Here is a 14860-nt window from a genome sequence, read left to right as displayed (position 1 = left end):
AGCCAGGAAAGAGCCTGCAACCAAGGTAGGTGCCCTTGACCAGAATCAAACCCGGGACCCTTTGGTACACAGGTTGATGCTCTATCCATTGAGCCAAACCAGTTAGGACTGTTTTTTTAAGCATAAGTTAAGATGTACATGTACAATGAAGGATAAATGCAGTCTTATATGATTAGTCAATTTGATAATTGATAATATGAATTAAATTGGACTCTTTTTTTTCTTCCAGTAAAAACTTCGTTTTAAAAATATGTTTTAATTGATATTTTTTTAAGAGAGAGAGGAAGGAAGAGGAAGAGAAACATCAATGAAACATTGATCAGCTGCTTCCTGCACACCCCTTACTGGTGGTTGAGCCTGCAACTCGGGCATGTGCCCTGACCAGGAATTGAACTGGATCTTTTGGTGCATGGGATAACACTCAACCATCTGAGCCACACTGGCCAGGGCAAAACTTCATTTTCTATGTCAGCTTTCTCCCAATCTGTTAATAAATTAAGAACTGAACTGGAATAGGAGAGAGGTCCCATTTTAAATTCAAACAAAGTAAATACACTCAGACTTAACTATAGACAATGGTAATGCCATTTAACAAGATTAATTCAATGTATATGTAACTGTCTACAAACATAATGTTTTCCCCATGGCACAGGCCTATACTGCAATCACTCACAGTAATTCAACTGCCTTCGCATTTGGCAATATCATACAAATGAATTTGCTGATTACTAGCAATATTACAAAATGAACCCAGGGCCACATAATCAAGAGTCACAACAACAAAGAAACTCTAGGAATGCAGGTCAAGGCAGGAGTTTGCAGCTGGCCAGATATGATGCAACTTGCCTGATTATCATGTAGGTATTTGCTGTAATGAATAAAGTATCTCCTGAGTTACAAGAAAACAGGTATTACCTATCACCATTCTGTGACCAGGAAATTAAAATATTTCCTGAATTTATAAATCAAAGAAAAAATTCTTTAAGAAGAACCATTCTTCTATGTGCACAATAGAAGCTCTATTTCTGAATTTAAAACACTACTTGGTATTTAAGAATCACATTTAGACAATATGACATTAAAGTTCTATGGGAAAAACTAAGACAGCTTTTAATTTTGCTTTCATATCAAACTAATAGAGCAATTAAAAATTCAAGAAGAGTATGGGTTAGTTTGATTCAAGAAGTGCTTCCAAAATTCAACCACCTAGCTTCTTTTCAGGAGAAACTGTACATCATCACAAATATTTTCTATCTTAACTTTTGGAGAAGAAAATGGAAAATCAAACCCACAGCACAACGGTTGTGGTAGATATTTCCTCCTCAGCATCAGGCAAAGCATTCTTATAAACTGTTCTATTTCAACAGATGATTCAGCTGGTCCTGTAGATCCGATGACTGCTCAACACTAGAAATTAGAGAAAAAGTTTATCTGGAATGAGCAATAAAGATATCTCTGCAAATTATTTGTACTTTAACATATAAGTACTGCTGAAGCTAAATCAACATGTACATTGGTCTTCTAGGGTCCCAGAAGTTTTTAAACAATGAAGAAAAAGTTTGTAGAGCCAATTAGTAGTGTAAACAATATTGCAAGGGACAGATTTAATCCACTAAAATTATTTTAAAAGGCTGTTTAATGATGTTAGCACATTTACTCTATTCAATGATTATCACCAATGTAAAAAGTTTTCTTAAGGTTGGTCTCTACACCCTGTAACTCTTTCTTAGAAAGCCTTTACTAGTAGTGCATGCCTTTGACTTACTGCATGCCTTTGAAATATACTGTATTCTTTATATCCCAAATGAGCTATGCCAGAGTGTATATCAATTGAAGGGTGTCTGTCACCCAGAGTTTTGCACTGATCCTAGGCCCTGCAGTATAATTCCCTATAGCCTACTTCAGTTGGCCACCCACTCCCCTATCTGTGGGGTTACTTACTTCTTCTGAATAGCTTCTTGCCTAAATCAGAAAAGGAAGGAGGAAAATAAACATAAGAAAACTCAGTGGACTAGTAGAAGTTATTTATAGCCAGATATATACAGGCAGAACACATTTCCAGCTTATGATACATTCTATATTTCTATCCATTCCATCCTAAGTTTGTGCTCATGAATCCGTTCACTATCAGAGTGCAGAGCTGCCGAAAAGATGGCATCTAAACCTAAAGAGGTAACAATATCCTATCACAGAGTGTGGGATGTGGTCTCACAAACTACATGCATGATTCAAATTTGGTTTGCAGAGTATGTAGTCAAATGGTCACATAGCTGATATGTACACACCCAAAGAATGAACATCTAGTTATTTAAATATCAAGAGTTAAATTCCCAACCATATATTTCCAGAAGGTACCTAAGTATAATATCAACTACATAAAATATACAACAAAATTAAATAAGATGAAAAGCTAATTAAATTATAACATTATCCAGAGTTATAATGGAGAAGATGTCTTTACATTTCAAAATTTCCTGGATGGTTTACACATAGCTAGGGCTGGGATACCTGTGGGGAATGTAGGATATAGGTCAGTTACACTTGACTCCCCACTGAAGGAGCAGACTCCCCAGGAGAAAGCTCGAGCACAACCAACAAATACTAATTAAGTGCCTACTGGGTGCCAAGCACTGTGCTAGCATGGTCCTGGCATGGGCCCTGCCATTATGGGGTTTACAGCCCCTCCCTCTCAGAAGCTCTCAAATTAACACAGAGAGGTTCACAAAAGGTGGTCCCTGTTCCTGATCTCAACCTTCACCTCAACCTCTGCAATCTGAGGCATCTTTTCCAGAAGGAACTCATCCTTGACCAGCCCCACCAGTACTCCCAACTCCTGCTTCCATAGGAAAAACAGCTGAAGCACCAACACAGCAAGCAACGGCCAAATTTGTAGCAAGTAGTCAGCAGAGAGGGCATACTCACTGGTACTGAAGATGTGTAGTTATTATTGCCATTTTCCTTAAACTCTGCATTAAAAACAGACAGACAAATAGAACATTACACTTCCTTGTAGCCACACAAACTATGTATAAAACCCAAGTCATAAAAGAAATGGTTTCTTACATCTTCTGAGTGCAAGATGGCATCTTCCTGTAGTACCATGTTCCGAGCTGCCTGACCTAGCAGCTGGAAGACAAAAATAAAATGGTAATATTCAAAATTTCCAAACTTTCTGTAATCTCTCTGCAGCTGTTATACCTCTGCCCTTTCTCCTCCCACCCTCTCCTATACAACTACCAACACTCTAAATGTAATGGAGGATAATGTTCCATTTGTTCGTGTTAAAAATCCATTTCTTTGTCTCTGTGGCAGCTCTGGCATGGGCTCAACACCTGTTCCAAAGGCCACTTCCTGAGAAGTGCAGTGCTCCGTAACTGCTGAGTTCTCTGCATAGCTTATTAGTCTAGTGCTGCGAGGAGAAGTCTGCAAAATAAAAAAGCAACCTTTGGTTCCACAAGCCCATTGAAAAGCCAACTTCTGATTTTTTAAAGGCAAATTTGAGATTTGGGGTGGTTTGAGAGAAGTGAGGGGCAGGGGTTAGGGTAGGACTGAAGGCTAGAAGGCATGCAGCTGCTTAGAAGTGGAATAAAAAACCCCGAGAGGGGGGGAAGGGCCTGGGAAGAAGTTCAGGATTTAAAGTGGGAAACCAAGAGGTGAAGGATGGCAAGATGGGGATAGGGAAGAGAAAAGAAAGGAGAAATGTGGAGGCAGGTTTTAATGAGGTCACCGATCGCAGGGCCCTGGGCTCTGATTCAGTGGGGTGGTCTGTGGTCAAAGAGATGGGACTCAACACTGAGAGGCAAGAAGAGATCAACAGAGGTTTCTGGCCTACTGTCGCACCCTGAACTGGCAGACACTGTCAGCCATGTACATGTGTGGAGAACACATGTATTGTTATGTGTGTTCTCCAACCTTCCCTGTTCCTTTGGGTCGGAGTGATTACGGTAGAAAGGGAACCCACAACTTCAAATTAACCAGGAGCACGAGCACTGCTACAGCCACCAGACTCCTTCCCTGGTAACTTTTATTTATTTTTGTTTTTACATTTTAAAATTAATAAACCTTTACATACTTCTAATGTCAAAACAGTAAGACCTTCTATTCTATAGTCTCTTACCTTACTTAAAAAGTAACCTACACAAAAAAAAAAAAAAAAGTAACCTACAATATGCCCTCTTCCATACCCTGCTATTTTCATTTGACAATAAACACTTAGCTGAATCCACAGCATTTTCATTGAGTCTCTTGCTTTAAGGGCTGCACAAGCACTCCACTGTATATGTCCCGTAGGAGTATTCAAAGTCCCATAAGAGTATGTGGATGTTGGGACTGTTTCCAGTGTTTTGCTATTTTGAGTGCTAAAAAAAAAAGTACCTTATATATCTTTGCTCCTTTTTGCCAGCCTATCTTTGGGATAGACTCATAAAGTCATGATTGTAACAGCTAGATCAGAGGGTTTTCATTTTGCTACATATTGCCAAATTCCCCTTCCGTTAGAGTTATGCCATTTTGAATTCCCACTTCACAATGTATGAGAGTGCCTGTTCCCTCCTATGGCCACTTTTAAGTAGCAAACTCCAAACTCCTATAGATGGGGGATGGTGACTGACAAACTGATGGCAGAAAAAGGGGTTCTAATGGAATCTTCATTCATTCATTCATTCATTCATTCAATGACTATTTATTAAGTTCCTATGATATGCCAATAAGAGACATAGTCTCTGTCCTAATGGGGCTCACAGTCTGGGGTTACAAAGAAGACACCGGCATTACAATACCTGCCGTGAGTGCTGAGGGAAAGCACTGGATGCCTTGAAAACATGGCCCTGGGGGGTGGGGGGGTGGGGGGGTGGGAGCAGGAGGGGTATGTCTAATCCATGACAGGGGCAGGTGTTCAGGGAGAGGTTCCTAAAAGAAATGTCTTCTAGGCTGAGACTTAAAGGTTGGGGTTTAGAATTCCTCATAAGTGTAATTTTACAGAAAAGGGGCATGATCAGATTTACCATTTTATGGGTGTGGTAAGTAGAACGGACTAGAGAAGGACTGAAGGCAGAGAGACTGGTTAGGAGAACACTGCAGTATTCTAAGCCAGCAACCAGAGTGGCCTGAACCACAGACGGGGCAGTAAATAAAAAAGGGGCCCTAGCCAGTTTGTTCAGTGGTTAGTGTGTCAGCCTGTAAGGGTTACATTTTGATCCCCGGCTCTGGTGGGGGCGCATTTGGCAACCAATCGATGTCTCTCTCTCTTTCTCTCTCCCTCTCTCCTCCCCCTACTCCCTTCCACTCTCTCTGAAAAAGCAATAGAAAAAAATATCCTCTGGTGAGGATTGACAATAAAATAAAGGGGGGGTGGGAGGGTGGAGAGGGGTGGAGAGACTTTTAGAAGATAGACTCTGTGTGATTGCCTGGAATGCTGTTGTAATGCAGGGCCAAGGTCTTTCCTTTGATGATACCAGTAGATGTATTTGGTGGCATTGTGCATCGTTTTCTTACATAAACCGACCACACACATAGCGTACGATCTAAGGTTTTCAGTTTGGGTTTCTTTTGAGTACTGAGTCTTTTTAGATTTCTAGGGTTTTCATGCCAGGCCTTTACCCCTGTCTTGCTCATAATGAACTCAAGAGCGGCTTGTCTTAGTACTCACCTTCAACAAGTATTTCTGACTTTCAACTTAGTTTTCATAGCAACAGCAACCCTCTTTTTCTTTGTGCACTCATATTTCATTGTTTTCCATATTATTCCATTAAATAATGTCATTTCAATAACAAGCTAAGTGCTTTACACAGGTTTAGGGAAAAAAACAAAAGGACCCCCGCTGAGCACACGGTTCCCCTGGAGGAGCGGAAGTGCAGCTGTGCGGAGGGGCGCATCCGTCACAGCGTCCACTGTGCTGTGGACACACGCTGGCGTGTTTTCCCCTCACTTCGTGCCAGCCATGGTGGCCTCCATGCATTTATTGTGCACATTCCCGTCTCAAGGTTTCGCACTTGCTTCTTCCTTGGAGCTCTCTGCCTCCGTATGCCCACGTGGCTTGCTCCCTCACTTCAGTCTAGTGTCTGCTCAAATGTCACATTCTCCGAAAGCCCTTTCCTGGTCACTTATAACCACCTGATTCTTGTATGTGTGTCATTTGTTTGTCTCTTCACCAAAATGTTCCTTTCCTAAGTAACAGGGACCTTGTTTTGTCTCCTCACACACAGCAAATACTCAATAGGTATTTATTAAATGAATGCTGTGGAAGGAATGTTTTACATATGGAAACTGTCCGTTCAAACAAAATATGTGGAATCTGCTGAAGAGAGAAGCAATGCTCTAAGGGTTGAGAAGGAGTGACATCAGTAAGACACCCCAATAACCTCAGGGTCTACTAAAGAAAATGGCAAAATATGTAAGCAACTATAGAAGAAGGAAATACAGTATGTGGTATCATGTACGAGATCAGTAAAAAGATGAAGTTCAGTGTGCGTTCCCGCTCCAGGGAGCCCGGGGGCACCTTTCCCTTCCCGCTCTTCTTTCCTCCCAGGTGTGCACCTCCTGACTCTAAGGAACCCCACCGGCTTGTAACTTGGGAGCAGTGGGCAGCGGCAGCGCTCGTACCAGGCTAACCCCTGACCCTGTCTCCAAGGCCCCTTTTCTCAGATTTCTCAGTGAGCCAAAGCAGCCCACCCAGGCTCTCCTGTGGCTTCTTCTACCCTAAGCCCTTCCTTGTTTCACTGTCCCCAGCTTTAATAAATGTACTCTCAAAATAATAAAAATAAAACAATCCATGTTTCCAGTGTTTCTTTTAACAAAGTATGCTACTATTAAAGAAATATAAAAATAAATAAAATTATAACAATTTTAAATTTTTAACCATAAAAAACAAAGAAAATATTTACATGACAAAAAACTATTTAAAAGGGGAAAGTAAATAAATAAATAAATAAATAAATAAATAAGAGACACAGAGACCCAAGAATGTGCCCAGTAAGACAAATCAGAAAAGAATGAATCCATAAACAGGGGATGCACGAAAGATGGAAGACATCTGGGATGTTGAAGGCAAAACCCTGCGGACTTCGGGGGCCGGAAGAGACAGAGACCACCCGGAGAAATAAATGAGGAATTGGTTCGGACTACTATCCCGCTCCCCCCACCCCCCGACCCCGCCCCGTCGTCCGGCGACAATCGCCGCTCTTTAAGACACAGAGCCCCATCATCTCGTTCCTTCCCCCTCCTATACCGCTGGTCCCCCGCAAAACTACACATCCCAGAATGCAACACTTGCCCTCCGCGGACGAGCTCTACTCGCCGCACAACTCACAGCCTACTATTCCCAAGATGCAACGCGACCCCCTTTCCACGGCTTTGAAAGCCCGGAGTCCGGGTGGGGCGCGAGGCCCCGTGAGTGCTCCGCAGCTCACCTCGGAGCTCCGGGAGCCCTTCAGCACCTGCTTCGTGAGGGCGATTACGTCTGTTCCGCAGGTGTTCACCTTCTCCGTGAGCAGCCCCTTCACGGACTGACCGAATCGCGCCTGCGAATCTGGCGTCCCAGCCGCCATCACCTCAGCTAGTGCACGCCTCCGCGCGGGCGATGGCGAGTCGCCAGGGCCAAAAGAGCCGCAAAGCGGAAGCAAAGGAGGAGGCCGGGAAGGGACGCATTGTGCCTAGCAGAGGTTAATCTTGGCTAACTTGACATTCATTTAAAGTACTCAGTTGGAACCCGAAAGAAGACAGGTCCCGGGCAAACATCTCTGGAGGAAATGGAGGACAGTTTCAGTAAATTCGTGGTTTAAAATCAGAAGACCTGATTACAATCCCAATTGTGCCATTTGTGTGACTGCAAATTACTCAACCTCTGCGTCGTGTGTTCCTCATCAGTAAAATAAAAATGTTAAAATCTCCAAAGGGTTACGAGAATAAATTAAGATCATTCAGAAGATCTTAATTTATTAAGGTATAATTTATGTGAACGAAATACAAACACTGTGCTGGGCTGAGGATAGAGAAAGAACTGAGATACATACAGTCCTTGTCTCCAAGGAGCTCCCAGGCTGATGAGGCCTGTAAACAGGAACAGCTCAATAGAAAAATTGGCAAAGTTCACAAACAGGCAATTTTTAAAAAAGTAAATGGCCAATAAATGTAAAAAGTTATCAGCACCACTAGTCTTTTTTTTTTTTTTTAATCCTCACCCGAGGATATTTTCGGGAGAGTGGAAGGGAGAGGGAGAGACAGAGAGAAACATCAATGTCCTTTGCTTGTCTCCCACAGGTGCCCCATGTGGGGCTGAGGATGGAGCCTGCAACCCATCTGGAATGAACCCTTGACCCTTCAGTCCTTGGACCCAAGTTCTAACTAGGGTCCAAAACCGACTAGGACTCCACTAGTCACTTTTTTAAAATATATATTTTTTTATTGATTTCAGAGAGGAAAGGAGAGGGAAAGAGAAACATCAATGATGAGAGAATCACTGATTGGCCTCCTCTGCACACCCCCCCCACTGGGGATGGAGCCAACAACCCAGACATGTGCCCTGATGGGGAATCAAACTGTGACCTCTTGGTTCATAGGTCGATACTCAACCACTGAGCCATGCTGGCTGGCCTCCACTAGTCATTTTTTAATGATAAATGACCTCTTTGTTCTATTAAAAGCAAACTGATTATCACCTTGGAAAATAGTACCTGAAATGTTTCATGTATTTCTGTTTCTTTTTTAGCTAAGGCACAAGAGAATGAGAATGGCATATTACAAATTTTGTTTAAAATCACCTTTACTCAGCCCCACTGGTGTGACTCAGTGGTTGAGCATGAACCTATGAAGCAGGAGGACACCATCGGATTTATGTGCTGGGGTTGCTGCTCAATCACCAGTAGGGGGCATGCAGAAGCAGCTAATTATGTAATGATCCTCTCTCATCATTGATGTTTCTCTCTCCCTCTCCCCTCTCTGAAATAGATTTTTTTTAAATTACCTTTACCAAGTATCAACATTACTTTCTTCCAAATGCCTAGATTTATGTTTCTGTTGATTCTTTCATTTAACTCTTGTTCTTAATCAACTTTATTAAGGTATAATTTATGTGCAATGACTACATTCTTTTATTTATTTTTTTAATGTTTTTATTTACTTTTTTTTTTGAGAGAGAGAGAGAGAGAGAAATGGAGAGCAGAACATCTGTTGGCTGCCTCCTGTATGCCCCCTACTAGGGATCAAGTCCTGACCAGGAATTGAAAGGGCTACCTCTCAGTGCATGGACACACTCAACCAACTGAGCCACACTGGCCAGGGCTTATTGATCTTTTAAAGAACCAGCTTTCAGTTTTGTTAATTTTCTCTATTGCTTTCCTGTTTTAACTTTTATTGATTTTTATTCTTTCTGCTTAATTTAGGTTTATATTGCTTTTCTTCCTCTAGTTTCCTATGGTGGAAATTTAGAGTATTGATTTTAGATGTTTTATGTATTCAATGCTATAAATTTCCCTCTATTTACTGCTTTCACTGTATCCCACAAATTTTAATAAATTGTATTTTCATTTTTATTTAGTTCAACATATTTCTTAAATTTCGCTTAGGATTTATTCTTTGACTCATGTGTTATTTAGAAGTGTGTCTTTAATTTCCAATATCTTGCGATTTTCCCAGCTATCTTTCTCTTATTGGTTTCTGTTATTATGTGGTCTGAGAGCATATTTTGTATGATTTTTGTTGAAGTGTGTTGTATGGCCCAGAATATAGTCTATCTTGGTGAATGTTTCATGTGAGCTAGAGAGGAATGCGTATTCTGTTGTTGTAAATTGAAATAGTCTATAAATGTCAGTTATCTAGTTGATTTGTAGCTAATTAATACTAATCATCTGAGTCAGGCAACTGCAGTGCTGCCCAATTTTGGCTGAAAGCTCAGAGAAAACAAGTATGAAACTTACTTGGATAAGTGTAAAATATCTTCATGTTCTGGTAAGACTCCTGCTTTTGGCTAAGATGGAGTAAAAAACAATTGGATTTCCTCATACCTGAAACAACTATATAAATAAGATAAAATATGTGACGTAACCATTTTTTTTTTTAATACACTAGGCATCATACAATAGAGACTAGTGATCTCTGAGGCATGGGGAACAAATGAGATGAGTCCAGTAACTTCTCCAGCTTACTGCCTGAATAAAGTTTCACAGGGAAGGAAAATTCAAGCAAAGCCTAGTGGAGGAGACAAACCTGGGTGAAGGAAGAGACAAGGCTGGGATACTGGGGAGGTCAAGGAGACTAGAGGTTGCAGGAAAGCAAAGAGAGCTTTACAGTCAGATGAGTGTAGGAGCAATGATTAATGTCTCTAGTTTAAGGGCCAACCATTTCTAAACTCTGTAAGGGTAACGAGCAGTACCTATTTGTTAAAGGTTGAATATTGGTGATAGTTAAAACCTTGAGAGGGGTGAGATCAGCCAAGAAGAATGTAGATGGAGAAGGGCCAAGGACAGACTTGACATACACAAGATGACAGAGGGAACGAGAAGAAAAACAAAAGAATTACAAAGAATCCAGAGCTACATGATATTTCATATTAGAGGGTTTAAAGAAGATGGAAGTCCTCAATAATGCTAATGAAGAGCTTTTATAAGAGAAGGTCTGAAACATCCATCCAATGGATTTAGCAATATGAAGGTCATTGCTGATGTAATTAATAGAAGTACCAATAGTGTGGTGGGGTCAGAGGCCAAACTGCAATGAGTTACAATGAATGGGAAATAAGATAGAGACACAAGTGTCCATTACATTATTTCACCAAGGAGTCTGATTGAAAATAGGAGAGAAATTAAAGGGAAATTAGAGGGGAATTTAAAGTCAGGATTTTAAAATTTCATGTGGGATAAAAGTCTTGAGTGTATATGTCAGCTGAGGAGAAGAAGCGAATAGAGAGGACACGTTGAAGATGCAAGAGGAAACAAAATCTGTGGGAGGTATGAGAGAGCAAAGTTAACGGTATAGGTGGAGGGCTCAATTTTTCAAAAAATATTTAATATAGTTAAAACAGTTTCTCTCTGTTCCTCTGTTTCTTTTTTCTTTCTAAAAATTTTAACTCAACTTTGAAATGGTAATGTGTTCACGTGCTTCAAAATTTTATAAAGGTGTAAAAAGGGTATACACTGGAAAGTCTTGTCCAATGGTGGGCAAAGGTGTAATGGTCACCATGAGAAAGTATCTTAAGACCAACAAATGAAGTAAGCAACTCCATAGAATATAAAACATTTACTATAGGGTAATTTACTTACAAGAATGCAGGTTGGAGCAGAGATGACTCAGCAGTTTTGTGCAAATTTTCTCCATTAACAGATCCCTGTTACATACTTTTGTTTAGTGTAACTTAGATATTAATGATTGGTAAGACAAGGGACCGCGGTACAGGCCAGGGGCTGTACCTTCTGATGGTCTTGTGAAAAATGATTGTTTATAATCAACACTTCAGTTTGATATTTATCTCAGTTGTTATACCATTTCAGCTATTTCTAACAATAACATATAAGGCTACATTTTAAGGAGCACAGATAGTCATCATTTGGAAAGCTTTGGTATGCTTTGCTAAAGACAGTGTTAGCCAAAGCTCAGAGCACTCCAGATACAAAATTGCTTTTGTTTACATCAACATCTATACAGTTTTTCTTCCCAACTATTTTTTCCATAGACAACCAAATTCATAAAGCTTCTTGTGTATCCTTCCAGAGATATTTTATGCACAGACAAGCAAAAAAGTACATATCTTCTCTGGGGGGAAGAAAGGAGGCATTTACTACACACCATTCTTGCTTTTGCTTTTTTTTTTTTAACCTAATGTATTTTGGAAATCTTGCCATAAAAAGTACATAAAGTGTTTCCTCCTTTTTCTGATTGTATTCCAATCTCCTATTGATGCAGCATTTATTACTGGAAATTATAAATATTGCTGAAATGATTTGTATATCGAACTATGAGTCATCTACAGGTTAAATTCTTAGAATTGGAATAATTTATTCAAAGGTATGTATAAAGAAATTTTCAGTTTATATTATGAGAAGCAGAATAGCATTGCTATTAAGAGCTAAGAGCTCTAGACTGCTTAAATCCTTGCTTCATCACTGACTAGTTCTGTGGCTTTGGGCAAGTCCTTCTGCCTGTTTCCTTATCTGAAAAATGAAGATGGTGATAATAATAGCACCTATCATAGAATTGTTATAAAGAGTACATGAAATAGCCCTAGTCAGTGTGACTCAGTTGGTTGGGCATTGTCCTATGCACTGAAAGATTGCCGATTCAATTCCTGGTCAAGGCACATGGCTGGGTTGTGGGCTCCATCCCTGGTAGGAGTTGTGCAGGAGGCAGTCCATTGATGTCTTGCTTTCACATCAATGTTTCTCTCTCTCTCTCTCTCTCTCTCTCTCTCTCTCTCTCTCTCTCTCTCTCTCTCTCTTTTCCTTTCTATAAAAAAAGTAGCCCGGCCCTAGCCAGTTTGGCTCAGTGGATAAACCATTGGCCTGCAGACTGAAGGGTCCCTGAATTCAATTCCGGTCAAGGGCACATGTCTGGGTTGTGGGCTCGATCCCCATTAGGGGGCGTGCAGGAGGAGGCAGCTGGTTAATAATTCTCACTCATTGATATTTCTATTTCTCCCTCTCTCTTCCTCTCTGAAATCAATAAAAAATATATTTAAAAAAATTTAGCTGAGCAGCATGGCTCGGTGGTTGACCTTTGACCTATGAATGAGTAAGTCATGATTTGATTCCTGGTCAGGGTACATATGTGGGTTGCAGGCTTGATCCCCAGTGTGGGGTGTGCAGGAGGCAGCCAATCAATGATTCTCTCTCATTACCGATGTTTCTATCTCTCTTTCCCTCTCCCTTCCTCTCTGAAATCAATAAAAATATATATTTTTTAAAATGTTAAAAGGTCTTCTTTAAGAAGAAGAAGAAGGGAAGAAAAGATTTAAAAAATGAACAATAAAGTGGTAATAAATACATATCTATGAACAACTGAATCTAAAAAAACAAACTAACGAGCAGAGCAAAAACAGACTCATAAATACAGAGACTATTTTGATGGTTGCCAGATGGGAGAGGGGTGTGGGGGATGGGTGAAAAAGGTGAAGGGATTAAGAAGTACAAATTGGTTGTTACAGAACAGTCATGGGGATGCAAAGTACAGCACAGGAAACACAGTCAATAATATTCTAATGACTATGTAACTATGCATGGTGTCAAACAGGTGTGAGATTTATTGGGGTGATCACTTAGTAAGCTATGTAATGCCTAATCACTGGGGTGTACTCCTGAAACTAATATAATGATGTATGCCAACTGTAATTGAAAAAAAAAAAAGAGAGAGAGAATATAAAAAAATAGCTCCTCATCTTCCCTAGCCTTCCATTTCAGGGCTCCAGGGCCTGATTCAATCTACCTGTCAGATTTTATTCTTAAGGGATCCCCCACAGCACGCCTCCTTCATGTCTGCAGTCAGGACCATCACCATTCCACGCACATCCTGCCCTTTCCAGCCTCCACATATTTGACTGCTGTGGTCTCTTCTGGCAGTGCCTTCCTCCCCCACTCTCCAGGCCTCTGCCTAATAGTCCTAATGCTGCTTCAAGGCCTACCTCAAACCTACTTCAAGGCCTACCTCAAACCCCTTTCATTAAGATTTCTCTGACTACCCCAACCCATACCTCCAATCATAAGTGGTCCTAAATGTCTGAGCCATATTTGACCATTTGGAGCAGTGGGCAACCAGACAGCCTGGCTTGCAAGGCCTAGCCCAGTGTCAGCAGCCATGACACTAGTCTGTATTCCTCAAAGTACAGACACCGGCAGGTCATCCTCAGAGAGGGGCAGAACATCCTTTGTGAACCTCACTCCCTGAGTCCTGGTTGCCTGTCTGAGGTTCCACCTCTTCTATGATGACTGACACCAGGAATGTTCACTCCCTTGGGGCTAGGACTTCATATGATAATATCAAATCATTGGTAAATACTGATGAGCCACTGAATCAGGGAGATTTAATAAGAGCTCAGAAAAACCAGGAGGCCCATTTTAGTGTAATAATAATAACAGTAGCCCTGGCTGATTTGGCTCGGTGGATAGGGCGTCAGCCTGCGGACTGGGGGGTCCCAGGTTCGATTCTGGTCAAGGGCACATGACTGGGTTGCGGGCTTGATCCCCAGTGGGGGACGAGCGGGAGGCAGCCTATCAATGATTCTCTCATCACTGGTGTTTCTCTCTCTCTTTCCCTCTCCCTTCCTCTCTGAAATCAATAAAGATATATTTAAAAATAAAATAATAATAATAATAATAATAATAACAGTAAATATTGAATGAGCACTTACTTCATCCCAGGCAGCACTTTTACATGCATGATCTCAATGAATCACAACCCTGAGAAGTAGATTTCATTATTGTTCCCACTACCAGAGGAGGAAATGGAAACTTTTTTTTTAAATCCTCACTTGAGGATATTTTTCCATTGATTTTTAGAGAGAGTGGAAGAGAGAGGGAAAGACAGAGAGAAATATCAATGTGAGAGAAACACATCGATTGGTTTTGCCTCCTGCATTCACCCTGACCAGGGCCAAGGCTGGGGAGGAGTCTGCAACTGAGGTACATGTCCTTGACCGGAATTGAAACCTTCGGTCCGCAGGCCAATGCTCTAGCCACTGAGCCAAGCCGGCTAGGGTGGAAAAAACTTAAAAAGGCTAAGTTAACATAAAATTACCATGTGATCTAGCAATTCCAGTTCTAGGTATATACCTAAAAGAACTGAAAACAGGTATTTAAATACATACTTGTACACCCATGTTCATAGCAGCATTATTTTCAATAGCCAAAAGGTGGAAACAACCTAAGTGTTCATCAACTAA

General features: G+C 40.9%; 1 protein-coding gene across 4 annotated transcripts in view; it reads right to left on the bottom strand.

The window, feature by feature from the left end:
- BORCS7 (BLOC-1 related complex subunit 7) overlaps positions 1-7614 on the bottom strand; it is a 44885-nt gene extending 37271 nt beyond the window's left edge. For 3 of the 4 annotated variants that reach the window (XR_008558788.1, XR_008558787.1, XR_008558789.1), the window contains exons 1-5: positions 7407-7614; positions 3064-3126; positions 2923-2966; positions 1942-1962; positions 1293-1407 (exon numbers count right to left, since the gene is read on the bottom strand). Coding sequence is in view for 1 of the 4 variants with exons in the window: in XM_008144254.3 (XP_008142476.1) it covers positions 1356-1407; positions 1942-1962; positions 2923-2966; positions 3064-3126; positions 7407-7544 (318 nt within the window). In the remaining 3 variants the exon portion in view is untranslated. Of the gene's footprint in view, positions 1-253; positions 1408-1941; positions 1963-2922; positions 2967-3063; positions 3127-7406 lie in introns of those variants that run through there. The other variant, XM_008144254.3, reaches the window with a different exon arrangement.
- Positions 7615-14860: the final 7246 nt, after the last annotated feature.

This window comes from Eptesicus fuscus, chromosome 17 (assembly GCF_027574615.1).
Source record: "Eptesicus fuscus isolate TK198812 chromosome 17, DD_ASM_mEF_20220401, whole genome shotgun sequence".
Taxonomy (NCBI): Eukaryota; Metazoa; Chordata; class Mammalia; order Chiroptera; family Vespertilionidae; genus Eptesicus; species Eptesicus fuscus.
This window is presented reverse-complemented; position numbering and strand designations above follow the sequence as displayed.